The 13,167-nt window shown below is 60.7% G+C and overlaps 1 protein-coding gene across 3 annotated transcripts; it reads right to left on the bottom strand.

Moving 5' to 3' along the window:
• Positions 1 to 2,026: 2,026 nt before the first annotated feature.
• On the bottom strand, positions 2,027 to 12,861 carry UNC93B1 (unc-93 homolog B1, TLR signaling regulator). Of its 3 annotated transcripts, XM_046644710.1 has the most exons (11): positions 12,703 to 12,861; positions 12,437 to 12,578; positions 11,595 to 11,748; positions 8,897 to 9,058; positions 8,545 to 8,677; positions 8,098 to 8,191; positions 7,411 to 7,535; positions 6,714 to 6,896; positions 5,962 to 6,235; positions 3,721 to 3,839; positions 2,027 to 2,833 (listed from the first exon to the last, which is right to left on the bottom strand). In XM_046644710.1, the coding sequence occupies exons 1-11, from the start codon at positions 12,796 to 12,798 to the stop codon at positions 2,510 to 2,512; spliced, it is 1,806 nt and encodes a 601-aa protein (XP_046500666.1). In that variant the 5' UTR covers positions 12,799 to 12,861; the 3' UTR covers positions 2,027 to 2,509. The 3 variants fall into 3 exon arrangements, with proteins under 3 accessions (XP_046500666.1, XP_046500668.1, XP_046500669.1); XM_046644712.1 differs by lacking the exon at positions 12,437 to 12,578 and having other exon boundaries at positions 12,703 to 12,832; XM_046644713.1 differs by lacking the exons at positions 2,027 to 2,833; positions 3,721 to 3,839 and adding an exon at positions 3,995 to 5,304.
• Between the last annotated feature and the right edge of the window lie 306 nt (positions 12,862 to 13,167).

Below are 13,167 nucleotides of genomic sequence, written 5' to 3'. Positions count from 1 at the left end.
CACGAGGATGTCACCACATCTGCCGCCAGAGAACTTTCCCCTCCACGCCAGATGCTGCTGGGGAACTGGAAGGACAGAGCGCTGGCGCTTCACCCAGCCCACGGGCCCCACCACTTGATCTGTTCTGGGTCTGCTTGCTGTTGACAGTCTGCACGACGTAGGCAGCGTGGGACCGTCACCTGCCCGAGAGTACAGGCCGCCTGGGGGAGGCGAGCTGTGTCCCTCATTACAGCTGTAGCCCTCACTGCCCTGCATGACTGCTGGACCCCCCAAAGCTGCCAAAGACAACTTGGTAACCAGCTTGTGTTGTTTGCAGCAGACCCGGGGTGGGGTGGGGGGGCTCCCCTCTCAGGCATCACAGACCATACATTTAATCACCTTCTCTAGAACTGGGTCCAGAAAGGCCACAGTTGGTTTTCTGGGCAAGAGGGGGCCACGGGATCCAGTAAGGGGCTCCCAGTAGGTACATGACGTTAATAGCTGACGTTCACAGAGAGCGATCTCTGTGCCAGCCCTGTGCTAACACAGAGGTGCCTGAACTTTCTCCATTCCTGGCACCCTCAGTGTCTTGGTAATTCATGGCGCTCCTAGGCTGAAAGAAACATCCAACAGTTCTATTTATGAATTGTTTTAGGTCCCAATAACTTCATAAGTATTTAGGTTCTAATAACTTAGCGGTCATTTAGAAAATAGAATACAAGTCAAGAGAAAGAAAAAACAGTACTTTTATTTCATTCTTTCATAACCACCACTACTTACTAATCGGCTGTGAGTACTGGCCAGCTTCTCTAACCTTGGACTCAGACTGGACACCTCCAGCCTTGTTTCCTGGTCCATTGTGGTTTTCATTCTTTATCGCCCAAATCAAAGAAAACCCAGCTTCTCGAAGATACATGTGAAAGGAATGTAGTGTGATCGACCGTTGAAAGTGTGAACCACCGGGACCTGTTAGTCTGCTCAGGTGGACAGTTGTACAGCGTTGCTGTTTCCCTCCAAAGTTTAGAAAATTTAAGCTATCCTCTGTACCCTTGTGAGTTTCCTACAGAGCTTGGGGACCTCGGAGGCGCCCTGCTAAGGAGTTTCATACATGCTTCCTCTTGTACAGAAATACACCTTACGGAGAAGCCTGTGGCTCAGATGGGTGGAGCCCTTGCCTGAGGTCACAGAGCCTGGCTCCAGGGCCCCCTAGAGGCTGCTAGAAAGAAACTCAAGTGAGGGCAGCCGGCGGGTGGAGAGGAGAGAAGGGAGCAACATTTATGATACTGCAGGGGGTGTGGACGAAAGTCTGGCCTTCAGGTGGGCACGGAGGGGGTGGAGAGTAAGGAATGCTGGGGCTCCAGCAGAGAATCTGTTGGCATCCAGTTGGGGGAGTCTATGACCCTCCTGTGGCCCCCTTTGCCTGTCCTCATCCAGGCGTTCAAAGCTCTTCACAGTGGGGTCTCAGTCCCCTCGGCACCCTCAGGCTGCCGGAGGTCTGCCTCTCTCATGGGCATTGAGGCTGAGGATGCAACTGAGAGAGGGCCGTGGCCAAGTTTACCTGGGTTCGGACAACCGTTCTCTCGACCCATCCTGAGCACAGGGTGACCTTGATATGGCTCAGAAGTGGACTTGGCCCCCAAAGGGGACCCAGCTCCCTAGAAACACCCCAAAAGAAAGAGAAAGGATGGGGGGGGCAAGAGGGCTGGGGATGCTTAGACTACAGGAGGGGGAGCAGGACCTGGGCCTTTGGAGTCTGTCGTGTCCTCTAGACCCACGAGGGACTGGCGGCCCCCTCACACTCTCGCTGAGGTCCCTGCAGGCCACTCCAGGCGCTTCTTTCTCCTGGACGGGCGCGGTGGGACTGGCGAAGCAGGCGGGCGTGGAGAGGGGCGGGGCTTCCAGGAAGGAGGACAGCCAGGTGGGCGGGGCTTAGGGACCCTTCCCCCGAGGGAGGGTCAAGGCCCCCGGTGAGTGCCCCAGCGGCCAGGTCCGCTGGCCTACACCCTGGGCACCCTCCACCCCGGCACGGCTGAGACTTCCCAGGCAGGAAAATACAAAATCTCTTTATTGCTCATTTTCCATAAAAAGTCGCGCTTCGTGGCAGACCATAGGGATCGGATGTGCAAAGCGCGCGACCTGTTCGGCCAGGGCTGTGGCCGAGCCGGGGCGGGACTCGGGGGAGGGGTGCTGCAGGAGGACCCCGGCCCTGCTCGCGGCCGCGGCACGTGCGGGGGGCGGGGGGCCTGGGGAGAGCGTCGTCGTAGGGAGCGCCCCCTGGGGTGGGGGGAGGTCGGCTGTGCTGTCGCTGGAACCCTAGGCTTGGCCCAGGGGTCTCCAGGCCCCACCCCGCTTAGGAGGGGGCTGCGGGACGGAAGCCAAGCTCCTGGTGGCCCCGGGCTCCGGGAGGGCCCTCCCTAACATGGGGAGATGTGGGGGGACGCGCACAGGGTCCCTCCTGAAGATTGCGCAGGAGTCGGAGGGGTCCCCGACCCGAGCCACGGAGAAACTGAGGCCGGGAGCAGCTGGGCGCTCACAGCTCCTCCGGCCCATCGCCCCCCAGCGCCTGTTCGTAGGGGCACGGCCGGCGGCTGAGGCCGGCCGGCTCGGGGCCGGGCCGGGGCCCCGCGGGCGGCGCCTCCTCCTCCACGCCGTCCCCCCGGCCGCCGCCGCGCTCGTTCTCCGCGTCGCTCTCGTCTGAGTTCTCCTCCTCCAGGTAGCGGTAGCCGCGCACCTTGTGCTGGGGCCGCGGGATGCGGGGCTGGCGCGGGACCACGCCCCGCCGCAGCTTCTGCTCCATCCACAGGTACGAGGCCGCGGCGGCCACCAGCGTCACCAGCAGCACGGACAGCTTAGCCTGGGCGCACAGGGAGGGATGCTGGGGACTCGCGGACACCCCCACCGCCCACCCAGGCCTTCTCTGCCCAGCCCCCGCCTGGATAGGCAGTCTCCCACCCCGCAGCGTCTTCTCTGCAGTCCTTCCCTCCTCCCAGGAGCCGCCCACGCCACCCCCCTTCCTGGGCACCCTCCTGCCCATAAGGCTCAAACCCCAGCTCTGCCCCTTCCAGTCACCCTCCTTCTTAGGGCCTCAGTTTCCCTAACTCTAATGATCGTCTCTTTGCCTCATGGGCAGATGGGAGATGTTGATATGCGCCTCATCAGGCGTGGCCCTCCTTCCCCCGGACTTAGATTACTCTGTCCCTTACCCGAGGGGACCATAAATAATGCTTCTCAGTCGTTTTGACTGGAGCTCACAGTCAGAAACAACTCGACATCATATCTCAGTACATACACACATATTCGCATGCATACTCCCTATGTCCTATTCGATTTAATTTTTTAAATGTCAGTCGGGACCTGCTCAACTGACCCACCAGTGGGGGGCAGCAGAGCACAAGGACCCTGCTCCCTGAGCTCACCAAGGGGAAATAGACCCTCAGCATCCAGCTCAGAGCCCAACATCTGGTGAACAGGCTACCAAGCTACCCACAAGGCAGCTGGGATGTGCCAAAGGAAAGAGCAAGCTGTGAACCTCTTCAGATAGGTAAACCGAGGCCAGCGGGAGTGAGGCACTGAGTGCTGGGTTTGGGGCCACCCAGTGGGCTTGGCCCAAGGCCCGGCCTTAGGGGTGTGGTGGCCTTCAGGGGCTGTGAGGCGGGCACTCAGAAAGTATCTGTGGCCTGGGGCGTGGTGTGGGGGGTGCCTGATGCCCCAGAAAGTCTCCTCCACCCGGCCCGGCCTCACCTTCATGGGCAGGCTGGAGCCCAGGTACACAGTGAAGATGGCCACGGCCTGCCACCAGTGGTAGATGGTGAAGATGAAGTCTTGTCTCTCTTTGTCCTCATACAGGATTCCCAGGAGTGCTGTGGGCAGGCGGGGCAGGGCAGGAAGGAGAGCGGTGTCACCAAGGGCCCAGGGTGGCTGACCCACCTGTCCAAGCCCTGGACCCTGGAGCGCCAGGGAGCCACTGTAAATGGGTCCTGGCTGCCCCCCCCCCCCCCCCCCCCCCCCCCCCCCGACCCCGCACCCAGCGAACACCCTGGGTATGACACCGCCCCAGGAGCTGAGCAGCAGCAGGAGCAGGTGAGCCCCAAGCCAAGATTCAGGTGGGCCTCCCTCTGGGGCACACGTGTGGCCTCGAAAGCAGAAAGCTCTATGTGCAGTCACGTCTTGTCCTCTCCCGGAACCCAGGCGCGGGGTTCCCACCTGCGGGGCTGTGCCTCCTCCTTGCCTGGTGCTAAGGGAGGGAACCTGCTTACAGCACCAAGCTGTCTGTGATCAAAGCTGAAGTGGGGAGGGGGAATCTGTTTCCCGAAGAGTCCTCCCTGGGGTGGGCAGAAAGCACCGGACAGGGAGCCAGGAGACTCAAATTCTACTCTCGGGACTATAAGTAAGGTGGAGAGAGTTGGCACAGAGGTGTGGATTCAAATGTTGCCTCTGTGGCTGGCCCAGGATAAGTGAACTCCCAGAGCCACTTCCCCATGTGTAAAATGAGATGACACGTATGATGTTGTGATGTGAGGTTTTCTGGTGACAAAGTCCACACAGCGCCCAGCAGAGCGGACCCTGGCCAGCACTCAGAACATTAACACCCCATCCTGAGGCTCTGCAGTGTGACCGTACCCCACAGGGCTGCTATGAGGGGACACGGAGCACACGAGGTCCCCAAGGTGAAGGCAGGAAGCAGAGCTGGGCAGAAGGGGACGCCAGGCCCAGGCCCGTCCAGTCATATCATGGGCCCGAGGTACCCAGGCTGGACGCTGCCTGGAGCCTGTTGCCCTGAGCAAAACGGCCAAGACAATGTGGTCCAGCACGTGGGGCTCCATCCCCTACGTCAGACACAGGTGGCTGACTCTGGGATGGTGGGTGCAGGGGTCACCTGAGCCAGCCCCTGCCCTGCCCGCAGCAGGCACGACATCCACCACGCCATACCCCCAGGGCTGATGTTCAAAACTGTTAACAGCACCGGCCCAGCAGAATGGATGCCGAGATGGAAGACCCAAATAGCTGTGCCTGTGTGCACCAGCTGCGTTGTCACTGACACAGGCCCACCTTCGGGCAGAGCATCACACAGCTGAACTCTGTCCCACCTCCTCCTTTCTGCAAACGGGGCCCCACACCCCAGCAGCCCAGACTTGGGGCCTGGAATCTGCTACTCTGCAGACCAGTGCTGGGGCTTCACGCCTGCTCCCAGCTCCTCTCTATAAAAAGGGCATATCTGGGCCTGCCTGGTGGCGCAGCAGTTAAGTTCACACGTTCCGCTTCGGCGGCCCAGGGTTCGCCGGTTAGGATCCCGGGTGTGGACATGGCACCGCTTGGCACACCATGCTGTGGTAGGCGTCCCACATATAAAGTAGAGGAAGAGGGGCACGGTGTTAGCTCAGGGCCAGTCTTCCTCAGCAAAAAGAGGAGGATTGGTGGCAGATATTAGCTCAGGGCTAATCTTCCTCCAAAAAAAAAAAAAAAAAAAGGCCATATCTGCACCTACGCACTGGGGTGGGGACAGGGCCACCCGCTGTTTCCCAGGCTCCCTAAGGCACAGACTCATGAAAATGATGCCAAAGTGGGCCCTGTCCTCTGGTATGAAAATGAGGTACCCCAATGTGTTTATTCACACTATCCCTAAGGGGTGGCCAGGGTCCCGCACCCACTCCATGTGGCCACAAGATCTCACACTGACCCCCCAGTGTGCACAGGACACCCACCCTGGGATGTCCACAGGCTGTCCAAGGCATGCAACTCCCATCCCTGTCCCCAGGGTGTCCAAAGCTGTCCCCATTTGTCCCTAGTATCCACGGGCCTTCCTTCCAGCTCTGGAGCATCCACAGGAATCCCCACCTACCTCCACCATGTCCACAGGACCCCATGGCAGACCTCCAGTGTGTCCCCAGGACCCCATATCTGTCCTGGGATTTCTGTGCTCGCCCCCAACCACCCAAGGCAGCCACAGGGTCCCCTGCCCAGCCGTCCCAGTGCCCCACTCACTGCTGAGCCCGGTCTTGTTGAGGGCACTGCCCACACCCCACAGGGCAGCTGCTGCATAGAGAATCCAAGTGTGTTGCAGGACCCGAGGCTTGGGGGCCCAGAAGAAGAGGCCGAGAGTGAGAAGCAGGTGCAGTCCGGCCCCCGCCACCAGGGGTACCGAGCGCGGCAGCCACAGCCCCAGCAGGCCCAGGACGGAGGAGGCTGAGGCGCCCAGGCTGTAGGCTACGAGGAGGTACGCCAGGCGCTCCAGCCCCACGGAGCACACGCCATAGCCCTGTGGGACAGGAGGGAGCACTGGAGGTCAGCTGGTCCAGGCTCTGGCCCTCGCCACCTGTGGTCTCACTTTGGGCCACACCCTGCCCTCTCTGGGCCACCTCGGGGCTAACTCCCTCTGAGGCTGGCGGGCAGGTTCCTCGGGGACAATGGGAAAAAGCTTGGACAGTGTCCCCAGACACCAAGGTTGTACCCTGCATGGAACCAAATGCTTTACGGGCGTTATTCCACCACAACTGCAGAACGCCTATGAGAGTGAGCATCGTCACCGAACTCAACAGATGAGGAAACTGAGGCTCAGAGAAGTAAAGTAACTTGCCCAAGGTAGAGGGGCAAAAGAAGGAAGAGGGAGGGACTATTTGGGACACCCTTGTACATACGTATACATGTATTCCAAACTTAGTCGTTGTTTATCTGAAATCCAAATTTAACCAGACGTCCTCTATTTTTTCTGGCAGCCCTACACAGGCTGTACTTACAAGGGCGAGCCCAGTGCAGGCAAACAGCACCTCGAAGCCGCTGTAGATAAAGAACGGCACAAGGTGGCGCAGGCGGAAGTCGCGCACGTGCTTGAAGGGCAGCTGGAAGATGTTGCCCCAGCCCACGCTGCGCAGGTCGATCTCCTCCGTGGGCCGGTACGCGGCGCCACACAGGCCCAGCACCTGCGGGGTGCACAGTGACGGGGCGGGCAGCCAGGCACAGGCCCCGCCCCCAAACCTCAGCCCCGCCCCTAAACCCAGCACGGACCTCCAAGCTCCGCCCCCAGCGCTAAGCCACGCCCTAGACACGCCCCCAACGCCTCAGTTCTGCCTCCCGGTACCCGCCCCACCCCGGGTTGGAGCCACACCTCCCGACTCTAGACCCCACTGTCCGCTCCCAGCCCCCTCACAGGTCACAGTCAATCCTCTGGGACCCTGTCTCCAGCTCGACCCGCACCAGGCCTGGTCGCCCTCTCCCTGGCTCTGGGATTCCAACTCCAGTCTCAATCCACAAGCATCAGCCACGCCTCCGAGCCTCAAGCCCGGCTCCTAGGCTCAGACTCCCTCCCCAGGACTCAGCCCTGGCTCCCGGCTCAGACCACGCCTCCAGGCAGCCAGCCACGCGCCCAAACCGCGCCCCTTTCTCCCTGCCTCGGTCCCCAGAACCTGGCTGCCCCCACCCCGTCCCCGGCCGCACCAGCAGCATGGCCAGGAAGGCCATCGCCATGAGCACGCTTTCCACCACAATGAGGTTTCGGCTCCGCGGTAGCGTCCGCAGGACCGTCTTGTTGAAGCCGCTGAGGATGCCCTGGCTGTTGGTACCTGAGAAGGGGCGGGTGAGGGGCCTCGTGAGGCAAGGAATAGGACACACCGTCAACTCAGCCAGGAAGAAATGCAGCAGGGCGGGCTGGTGGAAGGGGAGGGTTAGAGGGGGCGGGCGAGGGCGTGCGTGCAAAGGCAGGGTTCCTTTGGGCAACAGTTTGAAGGTGAGGGCCACTGGGGCTCCTCCCCCCCACTTCCTGCGCTATGGCCCTGGGGGGCGTGGCGGCGCCAGTCCACTTCCTACCTCCATACACTCACCTGCACTGATTTGAGCTCTGAGGGTGTCCTTGGCCCTGAGATTCCACAGGCAGCCTCAGCCCAGGTGGCACCACCCCCAGGCAGCCTTCCCTAAGGCACCCTGCCCCGCAACCCCAGCTGGGTCAGATGGCCTAACCACATACTCCTACAGGGCCCTGTGCCTTGCCCAGCAGAGCCGTAGGACACCTGGGTCTCAGCCCTGAACGCTGTGAATGAGGGCATCCTCTCTGGGCTCAGTGTCTGCTGGGAGACTCCGTGGGCGAGGTGAGCAGGCCTTGGGGACCCCACCCCCGTGAGAACTAACCGCAGCTGTGCACGTTGAACAGCGTGTGGTTCAGGTCATACAGGTAGTGGTTCAGGAAGTAGATCATGGGCAGCTGGGCGCAGGCAAAGCTCAGCTGTGGGCAGGAGGGCAGCATGGGCCAGGCTCAGGGCACGGAACCAGGCAGGGGGCCCAAGCGTGACCTGGGAGGGGTCTGGGCACAGCCTCGCGGGGACAGGAGCCCTCTCACCTCTGGGGGCAGCCCGGTAGTAGTGGGGGAGTGCCCACTACAAGAGGACCTCCTCCCGGTCAGCACTGTGGACAGGGGTGGGACGAGGTCTCAATTGCCAGAGGTAAGCAAGTAGGGGTTGGCTCAAGAAAGGGCAGTGGGACTAGAGGGCTGAAAAGACTGTGGGATGGGCTCCAATGTGTGGATTCTGGGCCTGGAACCCCCCCCCCCCCCCGAGTGGCCCCATATGTGGCACTCACGTGGAAGAAGCTATAGAAGATGGCTTGGAAGACCAGGAGATAGGGCGCATGAGAGCCCCTTGGCGGCCGCTGCTGAGGACCCTGCTCATCCCGCTCCTTATAGTGGGAGTACTCGTAGTACTTCTGGGCCATCCTGGACCATAAAGGAGAAGGCTCTTCCCAGCCCGACCTCTGCCAGACGCCTGCACTTCCTGCACCCAGAGCTAGGGGCTGACCAGCCGGTGTCTCACAGATGGGGAAACTGAGGCCCAGAGGGGGGAGGGGCTGGCCCAAGGTCCCCCAGCCAAGGTTGGCAATGCAGGGGAGGCTCTGCCGGGCCTCCAGCCTCCCGCCCTGCTGCCACCAGGCTCACCTGGTGATGTAGTTGCCCATGGAGGCCCAAAGAGGCACGATGGCCATGCCCAGGGCCACAGCGGAGGGCACGAGCGTGTAGTAGCGCTCCCAGTAGTTGGTGGAGACAAAGAGGGCGTAGATGCCCACAGCCAGGAACATCATCCACTTGGTGCCAAAGAACCTGTGGGCAGTGAGAGGGCCGCTCGTACCATGGGCCTACCTGGACTGCCACAGCCGGAAACCAGAGCAGCCACAAATCTAGGTCCCACAGATTCGGACTTGCTGGTGGTCTCAGGCAAGCCACCGTGTCCATGCACCTCAGTTTTCACGGCTGTAATGTGGGCACAGAGCCCACACCAAGAGCCTCCTGTGGCCACCGCAAGGGTGGAAGGAGATAAAGCAGGGGAGCAGGTGTCACGAGTCAGTGGTCCATGGGCCCACCCAGTCCTCATTCATGTCCTGGGCTGACTCACCAACCCCCCTTCTCCACCGGAGCTTCTGTGCTTTGACTGCAGAGCCCAGGCACACACCCAAGGGACTGACCCAAGCCGGGTCATGGAAACCCAGGAGCAAAGAGAGAAAGAGAATGCCATGGTGGCCAGTGGCAGAGCCGGCAGCCTGGCGTCCCCTCCTCCCTGCAAGTTGCTCTTGCAGCCCACTGTGGTCAGTCTGGAAGTTTCCTCTTCACTGGCTCCTAGGACAACAGCCTTGCTGGCCATGGGAAAATATCACACGGTGTTCAAAGAGTGTTGACAAGCAACAGGACAAGGCCCATTGAGAGCACAGAGGCTGGTTAGGCTAAAAACCACTACTGAGATATCTGGGGGGGGGTTTTTTGAGTATTTGTGCCCACGATCAGCTCCTTTTGGTTTCTAGGAAACTCAAAGTGAAATGACCCTGGTTTTCTGATACAATTACTTTCTCTACTCTTACAGGGCCCTGGTCCTTTTCTTCTCCTTATTTGCCACATAATAACCAGATAGGCAGCCCCCTCTCCTCTATTTGGGAGCAGGCACAAAAAAATGCACGGTACATCTTGATGGAATAAAAGAGCAAAAAGTGAAAAATACTAGCACTCGTTGCTGGTGAGGCTGTGGTTTAAAAACTAACACACAAGGGCTGGCCCAGTGGCATAGTGGTTACGTTTTTGCACTCTGCTTGGGCCACCTGGGGTCACAGGTTTGGATCCGGGCACAGACCTACACGCTGCTCATCAAGCCATGCTGAGACGGTGTCCCACATACAAAATAGAGGAAGGCTGACACAGATGTTAGCTCAGCAACAATCTTCCTCAAGCAAAAAGAGGAAGATTGGCAACAGATGTTAGCTCAGGATGAATCTTCCTCAGCAAAAATAAAAAACCCACAGCTCGTGGACATGCAGATTGACAGAGCATTTTGGAAAACCAGCCTGGTAGTTTGAGGAGGGGTTTAGCATGGCAGTTTGGAGTCACTCCGCCTGAGTTCAAACCTTCAGTCGGCCTGGTGCTGCCTGTGGGCCTTGGCCAGCTGTTTAAGCTCCTGGTTTCTCCGTGTCTAAGATTAGAGCACCTGCAGTGGGTCGTAAGGAACCAGGTAACAAAGTGCCCAGCACACAGGAAAGACAATAAGAGTTAGCCGTTGTTATTAACAATGATAGGTTGCAAGAGCCATAAAGCCTTTATATGCCTCTGACCTAGTAAGGGCAGTGCTGAGAATATCCTAGGAAATATTTTTTTTCCTAAGAAGGAGACAGCTATAAGCACAAAGTAAACACGCAAAAAAGGAGAGGGGGCCACCATGTCCAACTCTGAGACACAGTTGCACGTCCCCATCTCTGCAGAAGATGCTCCCATCACAAAATTCTCACTGTGAAGACCGGAGTGGGCCAAGATGTGTGCAGTGAAAAGAAAGCAAAAGAGACCATTATGCGCGTGTGTGTGCACACAGTGGTGACAGGGACGTAAATGTCATCCATGCCTATCGGTTGGAGAATGATGCTAGCCAATTTACTGGAAGGCTTGGGGGCGCTTTCCTTTTTTCTGATTTCAATTATGATTCTAATGCTCTTCATGCAGTTGTAATAAAGGAGTTTTGGTTTTCTTAAAAACGGGGGAACTGAAACCCATCCAATTTGTCCACTGATCTCAGGGTCCCATCTGAGCACAGACCTGTGGCCTGGTGGGAGGGTGCTTGTGGAGGGAATTTTTGTCTCGTGTGGGAGGCTGGACCAGATGCCTCCAAGGCTCAGGTCCAGAGTGGACCCCCTGGGGCACCTGCCCAGCCATGCCTTTTTCAGTGAGAAATGTCCCTCAGCAGCAGCCACAGCTGACTGAGCAGGAGCGGGCAGCTGGGCCTTGCTGGCTGATCAGATTCTCTCCAGAAACATCACAGCCCTGACCCCAGCAGGGTACTGTGGCTCCAGGCCACCAAGGAGGGCATGAGGGTAATGCCACATGGGGCACGGGCAAGCTGAGGGAAGGAGCCTGAGTGAATTCATGTTACTTGAAACCCCATGTGCTCTGGGGCAAAGCTCTTGATTCCTTCCCCAAACCCAGGTTTCACCCTCTACCCGGCACCCGCCCTCCCTCCACCCCCGCCCCCGGGGGCAGGGCCTCTCCCTACCTCCCTGTCTCCCAGGAACACGGGGGCAGCTAAAGGCCCCATGGTCTAACAGCTTTTGTACCCCTTCAAGATCAGGCAGACAGCCCAGCCCTTATGGGGACGGCAGCGTCGCACCTGATGAGCACAGGTGTGTAGAGCAGGGCCGCGATAGGGGTCACGTTGATGCCTATCAGCATCTTGCTGTCGATGTCGGGCAGCCCCATGTTTCCGTACTTCACCTCGCGGTAGGTCTCATCATAGTGCAGAATCAGCTGCATCTGCAGGAGGCCTGGGGACAAGGGGCAGGCATGGAGGGGGCGGCCTGGCCGGGGGGTCGGGGGGAATGAGCAGAGGCTGGAAGGCAAGCCTCAAAGGGAGCTCCAGTCACCAAAGGGATCCCCGATTCCAACGCTCACAAGGACAGAGAGGGAAGCCTGGGCTGGGCCAAGCGCCCTGCCATCGGCGGCAGCGTCGGCGACTGGAGTCCAGACCCCCCACTGCCTGGCTCCGCCGGCCTCTTGGACCCCAGCGCTCCGGATTCTCAGGGCAGCAGACCCGCCTAGGGCGCCCTGTCCACACACGCACGAAGACTCTGGCGGGGACATGGGGACTCTGCCAGTTTGACCCCCTGCATGGGGGGGGGGGGGCGGGGCGCAGCTGCAGCTGCGAGGGCAGCAGACTGGGAAGTGAAAGAGGAAGCGAGGCCGACGGCCCCTGAGGTTTCTCTTTCCCTGACCAGGTCTGGGAGGGGAGGAGGGCGAGGTAGGGCAGCCTCGGGCGCAAGCGCCAGGGCCAGGCGGGCCGTGCTCCCGCGCCGGGCCGGGGGTGCAGCCAGACCCCTGCCCCCTCCTTCCCCCCTCCTCCCCCTACTCCTCCTCCTCCTCCTCCTCCCCCTACTCCTCCTCCTCCTCCTCCTCCCTCCTCTCTCCTTCCCCCCCACCTCCTCCCCGCACTCCCCTCCGCGCGCGCGCCCCTACCCAGGTAGACGCCGTAGGTGAGCGTGCCGCCCGTGCTGGCGGCCAGCACGTTAGTGAGGACGCCCAGGCGCTTGCGGCGGTAGTAGCGCCGCTCCTCCTCCTCCTCGTTGTAGTTGGGGTAGGCGCCCACCAGCTCGTCCAGCTGCGGGGCATGCACGGCGCTCGGACCCGGCCCGGCGTCCCGGGCCCCGCACCCACCCCGGCCCGCCCCGAGAGCCCGGCCCGCCCGGGGCCCACGCCCCCGCTCCGTCTCCGTCCCCGCTCACCGGGGCCGCGGGCCCATCGGGGACCCCGAGCCGGTCCTCATCGCCCTGCGCCCCCGCGCCGCCCGCCACCGGGTAGAGCGGCGGCTCCGCCTCCATGGCCCGACCCGCCGGAGCACTGGCGCGGCCCGGGCGTCCCTGCAGCGGGGCGGCACTTCCTCCGGGTCGGACCTGCCCCCGCCCCGCCCCGCCCCGGACCGCCTCTTCCGGGAGGGACAGCCCCGGCGCTGGGGTAGGTGTGGGTGTGCGTAGGGGAGCTCCCGTGTGTCCGTGAGCGGCCAGGACTCGGCCTCGGGGATGCGAGATGCGAGTTCCAATCCCCGCTCAGCCTGGCTTTGTGACTTTGGGGATGAACTCCACTTCTCTGTGCCTCAGTTTCCTCCCCTGTAAACCCGGATACTCAGCACTGCTTCCTAGGGCTGTTGCAACGTTACTGGGTTAATGCGAAGTCTTAGGCAAGTGCCAGGC

This window comes from Equus quagga, chromosome 17, assembly GCF_021613505.1.
Source record: "Equus quagga isolate Etosha38 chromosome 17, UCLA_HA_Equagga_1.0, whole genome shotgun sequence".
NCBI classification, from domain to species: Eukaryota; Metazoa; Chordata; class Mammalia; order Perissodactyla; family Equidae; genus Equus; species Equus quagga.
Note: the sequence above shows the minus strand (reverse complement) of the source record. Positions and strands in the feature narration are given on the sequence as shown.

Bases quoted from the DNA above. Each gene is read 5' to 3' on its own strand.
- UNC93B1 (XM_046644710.1), bottom strand. From the start codon at position 12,798: ATGGAGGCGGAGCCGCCGCTCTACCCGGTGGCGGGCGGCGCGGGGGCG. The intron at 9,059-11,594 runs GTGCGACGCTGC...CACTGCCCACAG, and splicing joins TACACACCTGTGCTCATCAG to GTTCTTTGGCACCAAGTGGA. The intron at 6,897-7,410 runs GTGCGGCCGGGG...TGCACCCCGCAG, and splicing joins CCTTCCTGGCCATGCTGCTG to GTGCTGGGCCTGTGTGGCGC.